This window comes from Rattus rattus, chromosome 1 (genome assembly GCF_011064425.1).
Source record: "Rattus rattus isolate New Zealand chromosome 1, Rrattus_CSIRO_v1, whole genome shotgun sequence".
Classification (NCBI taxonomy): domain Eukaryota; kingdom Metazoa; phylum Chordata; class Mammalia; order Rodentia; family Muridae; genus Rattus; species Rattus rattus.
Genome location: NC_046154.1, coordinates 153,300,365 through 153,317,009, shown reverse-complemented (window position 1 = coordinate 153,317,009; position 16,645 = coordinate 153,300,365). Strand labels below are relative to the sequence as shown.

The window sequence follows — 16,645 nt, the reverse complement described above, 5'->3', positions numbered from 1 at the left end:
TTTAGCAAGACCTCGCCTCCAAAAGTAAAAGGGGCTGGGGGCTTAGTCAAGGGTGGAGTCCCCAATCCCTAGTGAGAGATTGGGGGCCTGGTCATGGGTGGCGCCCCGCCTAGACTTCCGCAGGGAAAGACTGGGTGCGTGGTCAGAGGTAGAGCCCTTCCCTAGACTCCCCCAGTGAGTGGGGGGCGTGGTCAGTGGTGGAACCCCTAAGGAAGATTTTCTAGTGTTTAGGTTCAAAATACACAGAGCTGAGGTTCTATGCACTAAATTTGGGGAGTCTGACCCTTTAGGAGCCCAGTCAGGTAGAGAAGGCCACCCAGTTGACTGGTGATGGCAGTGGCAGGCGAGTCTGTCCTGGACTCTGAGCCTGGCCAAGCAGCCCTGGGTTCTGTCCTGGATCTCTCCAGAGTCGGGCAGCATTGGCTGACAAGCATAGCCTGGGTCTGCCCTTCCTGGGACAGGTGCGTATCTTTCTTTCGCGCTTGGGGGCTGGGGGGTGTTTATCCTTCGTAGGGCACAGTGTCGCTGGCCCAGAGAAGCCACTTGCAGACCCCAGGGCTCCGGAAGCGCGCACAAGATGGTTTTTTGCCTAATTTCTTCTCTCCTTTTTTTTTGAGTGGGGGTTGGGCGAGAACACTAGGATCGAACCCAAGCCTCAGTTTCCCCAGCGGGTCTTAGAGCCGAAGAAGCAGAGCAGGCGGGGGCGGCGGTGCCACCTTAAGGCGGGTCCCGCCCGCGGCTCCCAGCCGAGCCCCGCGGAGGGAGGCGGCTCCGCAGCCACCGAGGCCACCAGCGCCGACCCCGGGCGGCGGCCACGGACCTGCGGCGCTGACTGCAGCTGCCCCTGGGCTGGACAACCCGGGACGCGCTGGCTGGAGGTGGGGGCGCAGCACAGGGTCCTGTTCCCCTGCCCCTACAGGCTCTCCCTGGCTGCTCTTTCTTTGCGTAAAAATCCCTCCCCCAGCTCCGGCTTCTCTCCTAGCTTTTCCAGCCTCAGTCTCCTTGCACCTCAGCTCTAGCTTAGCACCCTAAATTCTACCGCCTGCTCTTCCCGGCTCCCCGATTCTCTCCTCAGCTCCACCTCTGCACCCCAGCTCCCCTTTGCCACATCCTCAAGCCTCCACGAAGCTGGGGGGCCCTTTTCTCACCTATCCATCAGCAGGATGTACCCCCAGGGAAGGCACCCGGTGAGTACGGAGACCCCCTTCTCTAGCTGCAGGAGGTGAGGGCAAGTGAGGGGACTCCTGCCTGCTGTTGCCCTGGAACTCACCCTGGTGTCCTTCCCCACTTTCCCCTCAGACCCCGCTGCAGTCTGGCCAGCCTTTCAAGTTCTCAGTCCTGGAAATCTGTGACCGGATCAAAGAGGAATTTCAGTTTCTCCAAGCTCAATACCACAGGTGAGGGGGGCCCTACTTCTGGGCACTGGAAGGCCCCATGGGGTTGAGCGGGGGCCTCTTGGAGGGGCGTGGTTTCCTGGACAAGGGGCGGAGTTCATCGGGCCTACTGGAGGGCTTCCTGGTGGAGGTGGTGCCCAGAAGGGTATGAAGTGAGTAGGTTCTGGGAGAACCTTCCCTGAGGAATGTTTTGATCCCAGGAGTAGACCTGGGCTCAACAGGACTGGGGACAGTTTACAAAGGAGTGGGAAGCCAGCGGCTTCTACCTGTCACTGTGGAAATTGACCCATGTGGGGTGTGGCAAGGCAACCCCCTTTTTTGTCTAACCTTCCTGCTCAGCCTTAAGCTAGAGTGTGAGAAGCTGGCCAGCGAGAAGACAGAAATGCAAAGGCATTATGTGATGGTAAGGGGTACCTGCCCAAACTGCCCACCCCATGTTCTCCCTAAAAAGGGGCAGGCTGTGATATCAGGCACTATTTCTCAGGGTGTTCCCCCCCCCAATTTTGGGGACTGCCTGCTTGTCCCATCTTTCTGAGCCCAACCGTGATCCATCTTGTGGGTTTCCTGTCTGGGTCCCCATAGAGCTCAGGGTGTTTGTGTCCTGCCCTGATACTCATCACTCCCCCCACCCGAGGCTGCACCCCATCAGTGTCCCCAGGGTGGCACCAGCTGTCCACACTGGCCAAGACTGTCTCCTTTGCAGTACTATGAGATGTCCTACGGACTCAACATTGAGATGCACAAACAGGTAACCGACCAGGTGGGGTGCTGGTGTCTGTGGCAAGGAGCTAAACACAATCATTGGGGTTTTCAGGTGGTAGTCCCAAAGGTTCTGAGTGCTAAAGTCTGAGATTTGAGGTAGTCCTGAAGGTTCTGAGGGCTCAAGGTTCTGAGATAGCCCTGAAAGTTCTGAGATAGCTGACAGTTCTGAGGGCTCAAGGTTCTGAGATAGCCCTTGGAGTTGGAAGGTTGATCCCGTGGTCTTCCGAGTGGTGTTAGGTTTCTGAGATGTACTCTCTATGGAGATTGACGCCAAAGGTCTATAATTAACCCTGACTTCCCAAAGTGGCCAGTGGCTCCAGGAAGGTCTGAGGATTCAGAGATCTGTAGATGAGATCTATAGGTTTCCGTGGGTTTGAGTGCTGACGTGGGCAGCAGGAGAGCTGGTCTACTGGCCCACGCAGTAACCATCCTCACCCGATGGAGGATACAGGTCTGGTAGGGGACCGGAGGCACAGAGCACCCCCAGAGACCTGTGGCCAGTGGGGCCCTGCCAGGTGAACTCACACCCTTTCACACAGGTCTTCTCGGGCCTCAGGGGATGACTGCAGTGCTGCCTTGGGTATCTGTTCATCTGTTTGCATCTCTGAGGGATTCCTAGGGTGGTGGGGAGGTGTCACAGACTTGCAGGACCTCAGCCTCAAGGACTCCCGAGCTAGTCAGCTCCACAGATGCTCAGTCCAGCTGGGGTCTGGAGGATGGAGGTGGCTGTCCCCCTCCCAGCCCATCCAGCTTGCTGCAGCTTGTTACTTCTCTGTCAGGCTGAGATCGTGAAGCGCCTCAGTGCAATCTGTGCCCAGATGGTCCCATTCCTCACTCAGGAGGTGAGCGCACAGAGCCTTGGGGGCAGGGAGGGCGTCCCAGGCCTGGGGAGACACCAGCTGGGGTGAGGACCAGGGGACTTTCTGCCCTTCCTATGTTCATGTGTGCACTCATAACTAGGCCAGAGGTCAGCCTCAGTGTGCCTCCCGAGGTGCCATCCACCTTCATTTGCTTTTATTACACTTTTATGCACTTATTTAATTTTATATGTATGGGTGTTTTGTCTGCATAGCTGTACACCATGTGTGCAGTACCCTCAGAGGCCGGAAGAGTGCACTGTGTCCTCTGGAATTGGAAGGCTTGTGAGCCAGGAATCGAACCCTGTTCCTTTGAGAGAGCAGCCAGAGCTCTTAGCCACTGAGCCAACCTATAATTTATTTTTTGGGAGGAGGTACAAGGGCCATAGCACACATGTGGAGGTCAGAGGTCAACTTGCAGGAACTGGCCCTCTCCTCTCACTCTGTGGCTTGTTGTTGGCTAGGCCACAATGCTTTCACATGCTCACACACCTCGCTATCCCGTCCTTTAACTAGGCAGGGACTCTGACTGGCCTGGAACTTTGCCAAGTTGGCAATGCTGTCCAGTCAGTGAGTCCCAGGATCTCCCTGTCTCCTCACAGGTGCTAGAATTACAGACACACACTACCATGCCTGGCTTTCTTCAGGGTTTCTGGAGAATCGAACTCAGGTCCCTATGCTTGCATGACAAGTACTTTACTGATTCAGCCATTTCTCTAAGCCTGGCTCTCTGCTCTTGATGGTGCTAGCTAGGGGTGCCCCTGTACCCATGGCTTACATCTTGTAGCCTCCTGCAGCCAGGGCTGCTGGTACAAGGCCTGGCCTTGTGCTCTTGGGCAAGATACATGCCTCTCTGTGCTTATGTCCTGGTTAGGGTATCCTGAGAGTTAGGTGAGCAATTATGGGACTAATCTTACAGGGTGAGGCTTGGTGAGTTGGGCCACACATGGGACACTATGCAGGTTTCCTTTCCCAAGGACTCTGAAATTATCAGATCCAGGGCCAGGAAGTGGGGGGTTGGGAAGTTCCAGAGGTGGGTGGCGGGGAAGGCCACACAGCCCTGGGAATGAGCTTCATGTCGCTGAGCCGGTCGTGTGCTTGAAATGGCTCTGATTAGCAAGTTTTGTTAGGCATTTTTAGGACAGTGATTTTGAAAACACAGAATCAGCACAGGCAGAGGCTAAACATCAGAAAACTTCGTGGCCTGTGAGCAATTCCTCACTCCTGCTGACCACAGGACCTTGGTGTTAGCCATTCCCACTTCTATGTGATGTTCCTCCAGAGACACGGCAGGTCCCACCTCAGGGTGGGCATGCTGGGTGCCCCACATGGCCAGAATCCTCAGCTTTCTTCTGTGGGACCTGCTGCCTTTCCCCTGAGAGTGGGTGACAGATCATATCACAGTGAGGCCAGCTACCAACCTGAGTAGAGCCACCAGACATGTGTGCTCAAATTTATTGACTCCATCCATATTTAATGTTGTGCTGGGGATATACACGCTGGGTGGGTCCTCCCCTGACCTGTATGCCCAGCCCCAGGTTGCACATTCTGAGGTGGGTGCTTAGTATGTGGGCACTTGGCATGTAGGTACTTAGTATGTGGGTACTTGGCATGTAGGTGCTTGGTATGTGGGTACTTGGCATGTAGGTGCTTGCTATGTGAGTACTTGGCCTGTAGATGCTTAGTATGTGGGTACTTGGCATGTAGGTACTTAGTATGTGGGTACTTGGCATGTAGGTACTTAGTATGTGGGTACTTGGCATGTAGGTGCTTAGTATGTGGGTATTTGGCATGTAGGTGCTTGGTATGTGGGTACTTGGCATGTAGGTGCTTGGTATGTGGGTACTTGGCATGTAGGTGCTTGGTATGTGGGTACTTGGCATGTAGGTGCTTGGTATGTGAGTACTTGGCATGTAGGTGCTTGGAATGCAGGTATTTTATTTTGTATGTGAGTGGTTATTCATGACACTGTCTATGCGGACAGACTGTGGTGTCAAATGGACCTCCTAGCAAGTGGTTAGAGGCTGGGACACTGCCCAGCAGCCCTCAGGGTCCAATAAGTCCCACAAAGCACTGGAACTGTGGCCCCAGGGTCTGGGGAAGAGGCCAGGTCTCTGAACTGTCAGTTAAACAGTCAGAGAGGGGTTGGGGAAGGTGGCCCACAAGCATGAGGACCTGAGTTCAAATCTCCAGCAACCAGAAGAACCAACCAGGTGGTGTTTCTCCTCTGTAACTGCAGCAGGGGAGACAGGGACAGGAGATCCTGGGGTTACTGGACAAATTACAGCTGGGCCGGGAGACCACCGCAAAATAAGGTGGGAGATGGCAGTAGCACCCGCCGTGTCTCCACACGCAGAGGCACACATAGACAGACAGACAGACAGACTGCACGGCCTGCTGCTCAGTGCCCGCCTCCCGCTTCCCCACTAGCATCAGCAGCAAGTGCTCCAGGCTGTGGACCGAGCCAAGCAGGTGACCGTGGGGGAACTGAACAACCTCCTGGGGGTGAGTCACCCCAGCCCATAATTGGAGACACCCTGCTCCCAGCCCAGGCACCCAATGGGTACAGCATTCACCCTCCGTGTACCCTGTCCCCGCCACCCGCCTTCCCCTGGCAATCCTCTCCCCCTTCAGCAGCAGAATCAGCTCCAGCCGCTGTCCCATGCACCCCCTGTGCCTCTCACCCCGCGCCCAGCTGGCCTGGTGGGTGCCGGGGCCACTGGGCTGCTGGCCCTCTCTGGGGCGCTGGCTGCGCAAGCCCAGCTGGTGGCTGCTGTTAAGGAAGACCGCGTGGGTGTGGACACCGAGGGGTCCAGAGGTGAGTTAGCAACTCAGCGCTGGCGGGAGGGTGACAGCTAGTAGGGGCTGCAGCTGTGGGGTTCAATTTTCATGCTGTTTGTCCTTGGGAACACACTAGCTGTCTCTGCAGAGGCATCTCCCTGGGATGTGGGAGGTCAGGTTCTGACCAGGAAGGAGCTGTTTCACTCACCGAAGCCTTGCATGGTTACAAACCCCTAATCATGTTTCCTTCTGGCTTCCTGCCGTCTGCAGTGGACAGAGCTGCCAGCAGGGTGAGTGCCAGCCATGAGAACTTGCTTGTCTTTAAGTAGGCTAGGGGACTGGGGGTGCTGCCTGTCCCCAGCCTTCACCACCTGGGCGCTGTGAGGACACCAGTGCCACCACATCCAGTGTACAGGGCCTGGTGAACGAGATGTGAGCTGTTACTTTATGAACAGGGTCTCACTCACAGAGATCCTCCTGCTTCTTGGATTGTGACATTAGAACTGCCAAGCCAGCTGTGGTGTATTTAATTTGAGGCATGGCCTTGTTTTATAGCCCATACTGCATTGAATTTAGGACAATCCTTCTGCCTCAGCATCTTAAATTCTGCTATAATGGGTGTATGCCAGCAAGACCTGCTTGGGTCCTCATGCAGGCAGACGTTTTGCTTAGCTGAGAGCTCCCATCCCCCACTCTCAAGGGGTTGGCTATGGGTGTTCCGTGGATTACAGGTCTCTCTGTGATGCATTTTCGTAGGACTCAGTTTTCCCATCTGTACAATAGGACTATTCATTACTCTCTCTGCCTCTGTAAGCTAAATAGCAGTGAAGCTGAGGTAGAGCCCTACCTAGAATCCCCAGTGAGGGGCTGTGGGTGTGGTCAGGGGTGTAATCCCCCGACTCCCACACCTAGAATCCCCCAGTGAGGCCACTCAATGTTGGCTGGACAAGAATGTGGTCCGAGAACCCACCTCACACCCTTTCTTGTAGAGTTCGTCCCCATCACCCCCTGAGAGTCTGGCGGAAGAGGAGCATCCCAGCAGCCGAGGCAGCAACGGGAAGCAGCAGAGAGCCGAAGACAAGAACATGTCAGGGCCTTATGTGAGTTTGGGAGGGAGAAGCAGAGGCCTGGGTGGACAGGGATGGACTCAGGTCCTGGTCACATCCACTGGAACTGTATCCATGGTGCTTATGTCTGTAGTCTCTAGAGTTTGTGGAGCACCTGCTAATCAAAAGACACTGTCCCACCAGGGTTTGTAGCCTATGGGCCCTGCGGCTGCTGTGATATTATATTTCCACCGCGAGCTGAACTGCCAGTATAGCTCAGAGGTAGAGCGCCTGCATAGAGTCCCCCAGTGAGGCGCTAGGGAACCTAGAGCTTCCAAGAGGCCCTAGGCATCATGGTCAGCAGCACAAGGGAACTTGTGCTTTGGAGGGAAATGGGATGGTGGCAATTCTGCAGAATTCAACTCAGGTCGCACCCTCGGCCCCTCCCAGTGGCATATCTACCTGTGGTCTATCCTGCTGTTTGGGTCAGGAATCAGGTCCAGCATCTGGGAATGAAGCGGGAACCTGGTGTTTCTCCTCCAGAGGGCAGTGGGAGCCACAGAAGGATGTAGAGAAGGGACAGTGAGGTGGTCAGACTCTGAGAGCAGTGAGGCTGGAGTTGGGGGTGGGTCAGAGATCCCCCAGACAGACCTGCCTGAGACATTAGTTGTGTTGCATTGAGGCAGAGAGAGAGAGCTGGGCATGGATGTGGAGACAGGGGCATGACTGAGGCTGTGTGTTCTCTGCCCTTCCATAGGACAGTGAGGAAGACAAGAGTGACTATAACCTGGTAGTGGATGAGGGGAGATTCGGAGTGGAGGGTGGGCAAGGGAGGGGGATGGAGGGAAGGAATTCCTAGCTGTCTGTGGCACACTCAGACTGGAGGCATGTGGGCGGAAGGTCTGGAGGACTCTGGAATGCCTGTTAGAACACAGGTGGGGAAACTGAGGCCCACAGGATGCTGGAAGAGGCCAAGTTGCTCCAGGCTCCCAGTCTCCATGAGGTGGGGAGCGGCATGGCAGCTGTGGGAGTCTTTCCTGCATCACTGGTCCCCACCCAATGTCACCTCTTGAATCCAGGACCAACCGTCAGAGCCCCCCAGCCCTGCGACCACCCCCTGTGGGAAGGCGCCCCTCTGCATCCCTGCCCGCAGGGACCTCACGGACAGTCCAGCCTCCCTGGCTTCCAGCTTGGGCTCACCACTCCCCAGAAGCAAAGACCTAGCTCTGGTAAGGAAGCCGGGGAGTTGGAATCAGATAATACCCCAGTGAGCAGATCAGCCAGGCCGGGCCAGTCTGCATCTTCTCATTTGTTTTGCTTGCTTGCTTGTGTTTGGTTTGGTTTTGATTGTTGGTTTTTGTTTTTGTTTTGCTTTGGAGACAATATTTCTTGGCCTCCGACTCTTTAACTCTTTATATAGTCTAGGATGGCACTGAAGCCTAAGCCTTGTGCCTCTACCTTTGTGGTACGCTCCCTTACACACAAAAGTTGTGGGGTTTTTTTTGTTTTTGTTTTTTTGTTTTTTTTGTTTTTTTTTTTTTTATTCTTTGGGCCTCTCCTTTTTGCTGAGCCTCAGGAAACATTTTAAAAGCAGCTTGTTGGGGCTGGGGATTTAGCTCAGTGGTAGAGCTTACCTAGGAAGTGCAAGGCAAAGAAACAAGATTGAGCCGGGTTACTCACTCTGCAGTGGTGACACTTCCCTGCCCCAGCACTGGCTTCTAGCTGGTCTGAGACTTGGTCCTAGTGTTAAGTGCTACTGGAATCCAGCAGAGGCCTCCACTAGATGGCCCTAGAAGTCTAACTCCCTCCCTGCATCTGACCCAGACCCTCTGTCCTCCAAGTTACCCAGGGACAGAGAAGATTTGCTTCTAAGCCTACCCACCCCTGCAGGTTGCTATAGCAACAGCCAGCCATAGCGTGGTCCCATTTTTATCTAATCTTCTCCCCACTCAGAGACTCTAGCCAGCTGGGGAAGCCACCAAGGACTTCCCTCAACCCACCAGGCTTACCTGTCACCCTGTGTGGGAGACAGACACAGGCCAGAAGGCATGGCAGCTCTCTGTGGTGGCCCAAGTCAGCGAACACCGAGGAGTTGGAGGCAGAAGGATACAAATCCAAAGTCAGCTCAGGGCTAGCCTTGGCTACCTGAGCCCTGTCTCATAAAGCCTGCCCCCAAAAAGTAGGTTTGGCTGGCAGCCCTCTTTATCAAGTTTCCCCTCAGGGAGGTGCAGAGGTGGCTGACGTTTCACCTGGGGCTGAGGACCCTCTTGGGCCAATAGTCCCATTGTTCTGGGAGCTGTGATTTTTGTTAATTGCTTTTTGAGACAGGGTCTCACTATATAGACTAGGTTGGCCCAGAACTCACAGAGATCCACCCACCTCTGCTATGGAGTGGTAGGATTAAAGGTTGCCCCATCGCATATTGAAATTAAAACATTTTTTAAGGGGTTGGGGATTTAGCTCAGTGGTAGAGCGCTTGCCTAGCAAGCACAAGGCCCTGGGTTCGGTCCCCAGCTCTGAAAAAAAGAAAAAAGAAAAACAAAACAAAACAAAACATTTTTTTAAAGCCAGCTGGTGGTGGCATATGTCTTTAATCACAGCATGCAGGAGGATCTCTGAGTTCGAGACCAGCCTGGTCTATAGAGTGAGTTCTAGGACAGCCAGAGCTACACAGAAAGACACTGTCTCTAAAAACCAAATAAAAAAATTTTTTAAAACTTTGTGTGTGTGTGTGTGTGTGTGTGTGTGTGTGTGTGTGTGTGTGTGTGTGTGGAGATCAGAGTCAACTCTGGGGAGTCTGTTCTTTCCTTCTACCATGTGGGTTTTGGGGATTGAATACAGAGTGTAGGTCTTGGCCAAAATCACCTTTTTATACTGAACCATCTTGCCAGCCCAATGGCCTCTAACATTGCTCCGATCTTTGGGTAACACAATCGCTGTCCCCAGGGACCCCCACCTCTTTGTATAAACCTTCTACTGTGGACCCAATTAACACCCACAATCCCGAGGATGTATTTACACCTCTAACCCAGGCTCATCCAGCATTCCTCTGTGTGCCCACCCAGTGTCTTAGAGATTGGCTGGCCAGTGTGCATGTGCCCTCAAGTCCCTCTGAAGGCTTCTGCCGGCTCTCGTGACTCGGTCTTTCTTTCTCCCCAGAACGATCTCTCCACAGGTACTTCCGCCTCTGGGTCATGTGGTCCCTCTCCACCCCAGGACTCGTCCACCCCAGGGCCCAGCTCAGCCAGTCACCTCTGCCAGCTGGCTACTCAGCCGGCACTGCCCACAGACAGCATTGGTGAGTCCCCACCTGCCTGGCATTCCTCTGTTCCAGGGTACTCCCCCAAACAGAAAGGATGAGAGAGTTGGCCCTGGTGGCACACACCTTTAATCCCAGGTGAGTTCGAGGCCAACCTGGGCTACATAGTGAGACCATGTCTGAAAAGAAGAAAAGAGTGCTAAGGGCCACCTTGGCTTAGAGAGGGGTTCTGAGAGTAGGGGTATTTGGGAGCGTTGAAAACAAAGGACTTGGACTGAAACGTAGGTCCAAGCTGGTGGCCTGTGTTCTTCTGCTGCAGACAGAGTTCCAGGCTACCTTCTCTCGGATGTGCTTTCTTTCAAAATCTCCAGACAGTTCTCTCTACGTTCTACTTGAGACAGTTCTCTGAGCAGTTCTCTCTTGCTATTGTAAAAACTTTCTCTGGACAGCTCATCTCCTGCAGATCCTAAGCCCAGTCTTTTATTTTACACAACAATCCAGTTATCTACTTCCTTTTGATGATCCTATGAATCCTGTGATCCCAGCACTTAGTCCTTAGGAGATGCAAGCACACATTTTCTTTTTAAACATTGCAAAAAGGATTCAGAGATCTGCCTGCCTCAGTTAAGCATAGATGCTAAGCCAGCTGGGAGACCCTCCCCCTGAAATTACCATTCCTACTACCTCTGGGACTGGAGTTTATGTTCCAGGCTGACCTTGAACTCAGGAACCTGCTTGTGTTTGTATCTTTCTGACAAGCTGGCTCATAGTGTAGCTGCCTCTCTCCTTTAAGATTCCTGAAGTTCCTTATACAATTTTTATTGCATCTTTATATTTTTTCACAGTTAAGAGATTACGTATTTTCTTTTTTTTTAAAGATTTATTTATTTATTTATTATATATAAGTACACTGTAGTTGTCTTCAGATGCACCAGAAGAGGACATCAGATCTCTTTACAGATGGTTGTGAGCCACCATGTGGTTGCTGGGATTTGAACTCAGGACCTCTGGAAGAGCAGTCAGTGCTCTTAACCGCTGAGCCATCTCTCCAGCCCCGAGATTATGTATTTTCAAACTCAGGTTTTTAGAGTTCTTTTCTACAGCCTTGAGGGCTGTCCTGAAGGGCCTAGAGTTTACCACTTTGCTAAGACATTAGCCACCTTCCCCTCCTGGACTCAGCTGTCTGCTTATCATGGAGTCACTACTGCTAACAAGGAGGACATTCCTTAGAGGAGTGTAATATCTGTCCATTATTATACAAGCCTTTTGGCCTTGGCAGCCTTTGACACTCTTGGGGTCCAAATCTACTGGCCTTGTTCCAGGGGCAGGAACCTTGTCAGTCTGTCCCCACCTAGGCTATGCCAAAGGGAAAAAAGATACAGGGTGAGAGAAGCTGACTGACTGACTGACTGACGGCAGACCCCGAATTTACCACCGGGAACAACTTCTACCCCCACCCAGGTGCTGCCTGGCTCTGGGGCCTTGGTTTCTTTGTTGCTGCTGCTTAGGTGAGGACACTGAGGTCCAGAATGCCAATGTGACTTTCCCAGGTTAAGGATTGTGAGACAAACATGTGCCTTCACTTAGCTGTGTGACCTCAGACTAGTCGCCCAACCTCTCTGAGCCTTGGTTTTTCCTCTCACTGGGTCTCGGTTTTTGAAGGATTTTGTAAGATGTATAGTTCATCAGCTAAAGGACAGGGAAGGCGGGGTTGGGAATTTAGCTCAGTGGTAGAGCGCTTGCCTAGGGCGCAAGGCCCTGGGTTCGGTCCCCGCTCCAAAAAAAAAAAAAAAAAAAAAAAAAAAAAAAAAAAAAGGAAGGTGTGATTGTGTCTCTGAGTGTGTGTCCCGGCCCTTTTCACTTAGCCCTGAGGAGTCCCCTGACCCTGTCCAGCCCTTTCACCTCGTCCTTCAGCCTGGGCTCCCACAGCACCCTCAATGGGGACCTCTCCATGCCTGGCTCCTATGTCAGCCTCCACCTGTCCCCCCAGGTCAGCAGCTCTGTGGTGTACGGACGCTCACCTCTGGTGAGTCCTTGGGGTGTGGAGCAGCAGGACAGTCAGCCGAGTCCAGAGGTCTGGGGAGGGCAGAGGGAGAAACCAGGAGAAGTAAAGAGAAGGGCTGAGGCTGAACTCAGAGGTAGGGAGCTCGCCTGGCACACACAAAGCCCTAGGTGCATTCCCAGAACCAAATAAACTAGGCATGTGGTGCCAGCCTGTCACCGCAGCACTCAGGAGGCAAACGCAAGACCATCAGTAGTTCTAGGCCAGCCTAAACCACGCATAAGTTAGCACTTGCCTTGTGGCCAAAAAAAAGGAATAAGGCTGGGTAGAAAAGCCTGGATCAGGAGGTTATTTAAAAGTCCAAGTAGCAAGCTTGCAAGCATTTCCGCTTGCTGGGGGAGGGGCTGAGGGACAGAGGGGTGTGGGCTGGGACCTGAGTGGGGGGGTGCTGGGCGCCCCTGCCCTGGGACTCTCTGGCATCTGGCAGATGGCATTTGAGTCGCACCCCCATCTCCGAGGCTCGTCCATCTCCTTGCCTGGCATCCCTGGGGCTAAGCCGTGAGTAGCACATGGGTTTTGCCTTCTCCAAGGTGGGTGGGAGGCCTGAGTTCTGGCCCTTCTTCCTAGGAACTCCCCCGTGTTACACCTTGAGTGCCTGTCATTGGCAGCCCGAGTACCTGTGCTGGAGTGGGGTGGGGTAAGCTACCCACCCACCAGTCTCTGCGGCTTCCACAGGGCTTACTCCTTCCACGTGTCTGCGGATGGACAGATGCAACCGGTGCCCTTCCCATCGGATGCACTGGTAGGCACTGGCATCCCTCGCCACGCGAGGCAGCTGCACACACTGGCCCATGGTGAGGTGGTGTGTGCCGTCACCATCAGCAGCTCCACGCAGCACGTGTACACGGGCGGCAAAGGCTGCGTGAAGGTTTGGGACGTGGGCCAGCCGGGCAGCAAGACACCTGTGGCACAGCTGGATTGCCTGGTGAGGGCGGTGCCTGTGCGGCTGGGTGGGGCTTTGGGATAGGGCAGGGTCTTTAGGGTTAGGGCGGAGTTTACCAGGCTGGGTGGGGTTTGTAGGGGCTCAGGGCGGGGCCTGCAGTAACACATGGGTCTGTGGAGACCTGGGGGAGTACCAACCCCTCCTGTCCCTGCTTCTTGCTGTGGAAGAACCGGGACAACTACATTCGCTCCTGCAAGCTGCTGCCTGATGGGCAGAGCCTGATCGTGGGTGGCGAGGCCAGTACCCTGTCCATTTGGGACCTGGCAGCACCCACACCACGCATCAAAGCAGAGCTGACCTCGTCCGCCCCGGCCTGCTACGCGCTGGCCATCAGCCCAGATGCCAAGGTCTGCTTCTCCTGCTGCAGCGACGGTAACATCGTGGTCTGGGACCTGCAGAACCAGGCCATGGTCAGGTGTGTGGTGCCGCCCCGGGGGTGGTGAGCACATAGGTGACTGCAGACGTGGAGCCTGCTGTCTCCCCACAGACAGTTCCAGGGCCACACGGACGGGGCCAGCTGCATTGACATATCAGACTACGGGACCCGGCTGTGGACTGGGGGCCTGGACAACACCGTGCGCTGCTGGGATCTGCGCGAGGGCCGCCAGCTGCAGCAACATGACTTCAGTTCCCAGGTGCACCCACAATCCTCGACCTCCCCGGGGTGTTCCTACCTGACCTGAAACCGGGTGGGACACAGCATCTGTGGAGACGGCTTGGTGGGTAAAGTGTTTGCCTCAATGGTGTGAGTTCAAATCCCTAGACTACATAAAAAGCCAGACGTAGTTAGACATAAAAACTGCCTATAACCCTGGGCATGCAGAGAGCTGGAGCTCCAGGTTCAGTGAGAGGCTCTGCCTCAAACAAGCTGAGAAGCTGGAAATGGAACACGTCTTTTAAAAAAAGATTTACTTACTTTATGAGTACACTGTCGCTGTCTTCAGACACACCAGAAGAGGGCATCAGTTCCTATTACAGATGGTTGTGAGCCACCATGTGGTTGCTGGGAATTGAACTCAGGACCTCAGGGTGGTCAGAGCTGCATGGTGACAGTCTCAAACACCCCCTCCCCCAAATAAATAAAAAGTAAAAAAAAAGAAAAAAAAAAAACAACTCAGACTAAGAGTGACTCTGCAGCTCGTACCCCTAGTCCCCCTGACTCTCCGTGAGTGAGAAGCAGGCCACCAAGCCTAGTCAGCCCTGGACCTTGAGCCATCTGTACAGCTAGCTCTCTCTGCCCAGAATCCCGAGGTCCTGGGATCCTCTCATGAGTGCTCAGGTGTGCACCTGTCCCTGGCCACCTTCTTGTCCCCATAAGGGGCACCCCTGGGTCTCCAGCATCATGAATGGTCCAGAGTCTCAGCACTGTCTCTCTTGCCCTAGATTTTCTCGTTGGGCCACTGTCCCAGTCAGGACTGGCTGGCCGTGGGGATGGAAAGCAGCCACGTGGAGGTCCTGCATGTGCGCAAGCCTGAGAAGTACCAGCTCCGCCTGCATGAGAGCTGCGTGCTGTCGCTCAAGTTCGCTTCCTGCGGTACAGGCCTGGGAGAGTCCTGGGGACAGTATCGGGAGGGAAGGTGGCACACCCAAAGGCTCGACTTAGACAAAGAATCAGCCAGGCCTGTTCATCCAGCTGCTCATTGAGGTCCAAGCCAGTTTAGATAAATGCCCAGACACACCACCAATGTCTCACACACACAAAAAAGGATGGACCAGGTGAGGTGACTTGCATGCCTTTAATTCCAGCCCTTAGGAGGTAGAGGCAGTTGGATCTCTGAGGTCAAGTTTAGCCTGGTCTATAGAGTTCCGGGACACCCAGGTCTACATCGAGAAACTGTGGAAGAGACTCCATGTTGACTGGCAGCTCCCAGCTTTTTGATAGAGCAGAGTGGTAGGCTTCGGGCTGGAGTGAATTTCTAAGCTTTCGGACACTGAGGGGCTGACCCCTACCTTGGGGGTCACTCCCTGCACCCTCCCCTCCCCAGGACGCTGGTTTGTGAGCACAGGCAAGGACAACCTGCTCAATGCCTGGAGGACACCCTATGGGGCCAGCATTTTCCAGGTATTCACCTCCCCGAAGTGGAGGCCATGTCTGCATTTTCCTGTCCTAGACATGTCCTGTAAGGAGTCCCGCACTGAGCTCCTTGCTGAGCATGATGTTGCCTTGCCAGGAGCCCTCCGTGTTATAGCAAGTGCCACAGCCATGCTCTGTTCATGGCTCTGTGTGCTGGGGTGAGGGCAACTTTCTGTCTCCCACTGCACTGTTTTCATTTTGGTGTAGATGAAGTGAAACATTTCTGTAAAAGGGCCTCACGTGCTGGGCTGTGCTCTTCTCTGCTTAAGTGGCAATTTCTTTTTTATTTTAAGATTTATTTTATGTGAGTACACACCAGAAGAGGGCATCGGATCTCATTACAGATGGTTGTGAGCCACCATGTGGTGCTGGGAATTGAACTCAGGACCTTGGTGAGAGCAGTCAGTGCTCTTAACCACTGAGCCATCTCTCCAGCCCTACGTGGCTATTTCTGATAAGTCTCTTGAACCTTCTGTGGACCTGCCAGTCCTTCCCAACAACCAAAGATCTCAGACTCTCCAGTCTGGAGCTGGATCGTTGAGTTGGGGCCTTTATATCAACCCTTCACACATCAGGGATACCACTGCCCCTCTGGGATATGGTGACACAGATCTGCGATCTCAGCGCTTGGAAGGGTGGGTGGGGCAGGAGCATGGTTGGTGAGGGCTGTGGGGAGAGGAGAGGAGGAAGAGGAGGTGCTTTGCTGTGAAGCCATCTGAAGTCAGCTCGAGGAGTTAGGTACCATCTCTCTTAGATCAGTCAGGCTAGCTCAGTCCCCAGCTAGAAGGCCCTGGCCATAGCCACACCTTGTTGTCCTCCAAGCCCCATGTTTATGGTCTGTGAACTTTGTGGTGGTGACCATGTGTCCGCCCCTCACCTCTCCTTTGTCCCAGTCCAAAGAGTCTTCTTCCGTGTTGAGCTGCGACATCTCCAGGAACAACAAGTACATTGTGACAGGCTCAGGGGACAAGAAGGCCACTGTGTATGAGGTGGTGTACTGAGCCATGTGCTGCCTTTTCAAGCCACCTGCCCTGGATGGCAGGCCACTCGGGACATGGGTCCCTTTGCCCACACTTGGCTTGCTCCCTCCCGGATGGGTGGGACTGGGGCACTGGGGAAATATAAGATTATTTATCAACTTGCTTTCCTTGTGTGTGTGTGTGTGTGTGTGTGTGAAGCACACAGAGGACAGACAGAGGCCCAGCTGGGTGTCAGCCTTCCTTTCTCTTTACCCTGATTTTCAGAGTTGGGACCTTACTGTTGATATGCCCTGGCAGACAGGTCAACAAGCCCCAGGGACCCTCCTGTCACTACCTACAGAGCTAGCTCAGGGATTCAAACTCACATCCTCGTTGCCTGCCTGGCAAGGGCTTTACCAACTGAGCCATCTTCCTAGCTCTCTAAACCAAAACCAAACAGGGTGAGGTCCGTAGCTGGTGTAGCCCTGGCCATCCTGGAACTCAGAAA

The 16,645-nt window shown here is 54.0% G+C and overlaps 1 protein-coding gene across 1 annotated transcript; it reads left to right on the top strand.

Moving 5' to 3' along the window:
- Positions 1 to 753: 753 nt before the first annotated feature.
- Positions 754 to 16,321, top strand: Tle2 (TLE family member 2, transcriptional corepressor). Its single transcript, XM_032907113.1, has 21 exons — positions 754 to 878; positions 1,076 to 1,187; positions 1,300 to 1,397; positions 1,734 to 1,797; positions 2,098 to 2,142; positions 2,936 to 2,998; positions 5,444 to 5,518; positions 5,648 to 5,831; positions 6,065 to 6,084; positions 6,784 to 6,894; positions 7,598 to 7,642; positions 7,920 to 8,069; positions 10,000 to 10,138; positions 11,965 to 12,125; positions 12,589 to 12,659; positions 12,837 to 13,086; positions 13,272 to 13,519; positions 13,592 to 13,739; positions 14,488 to 14,638; positions 15,090 to 15,166; positions 16,072 to 16,321. Exons 2-21 carry the CDS (start codon positions 1,164 to 1,166, stop codon positions 16,177 to 16,179), a joined length of 2,232 nt encoding a protein of 743 aa, XP_032763004.1. The 5' UTR covers positions 754 to 878; positions 1,076 to 1,163; the 3' UTR covers positions 16,180 to 16,321.
- The last annotated feature ends 324 nt before the right edge of the window (positions 16,322 to 16,645 follow it).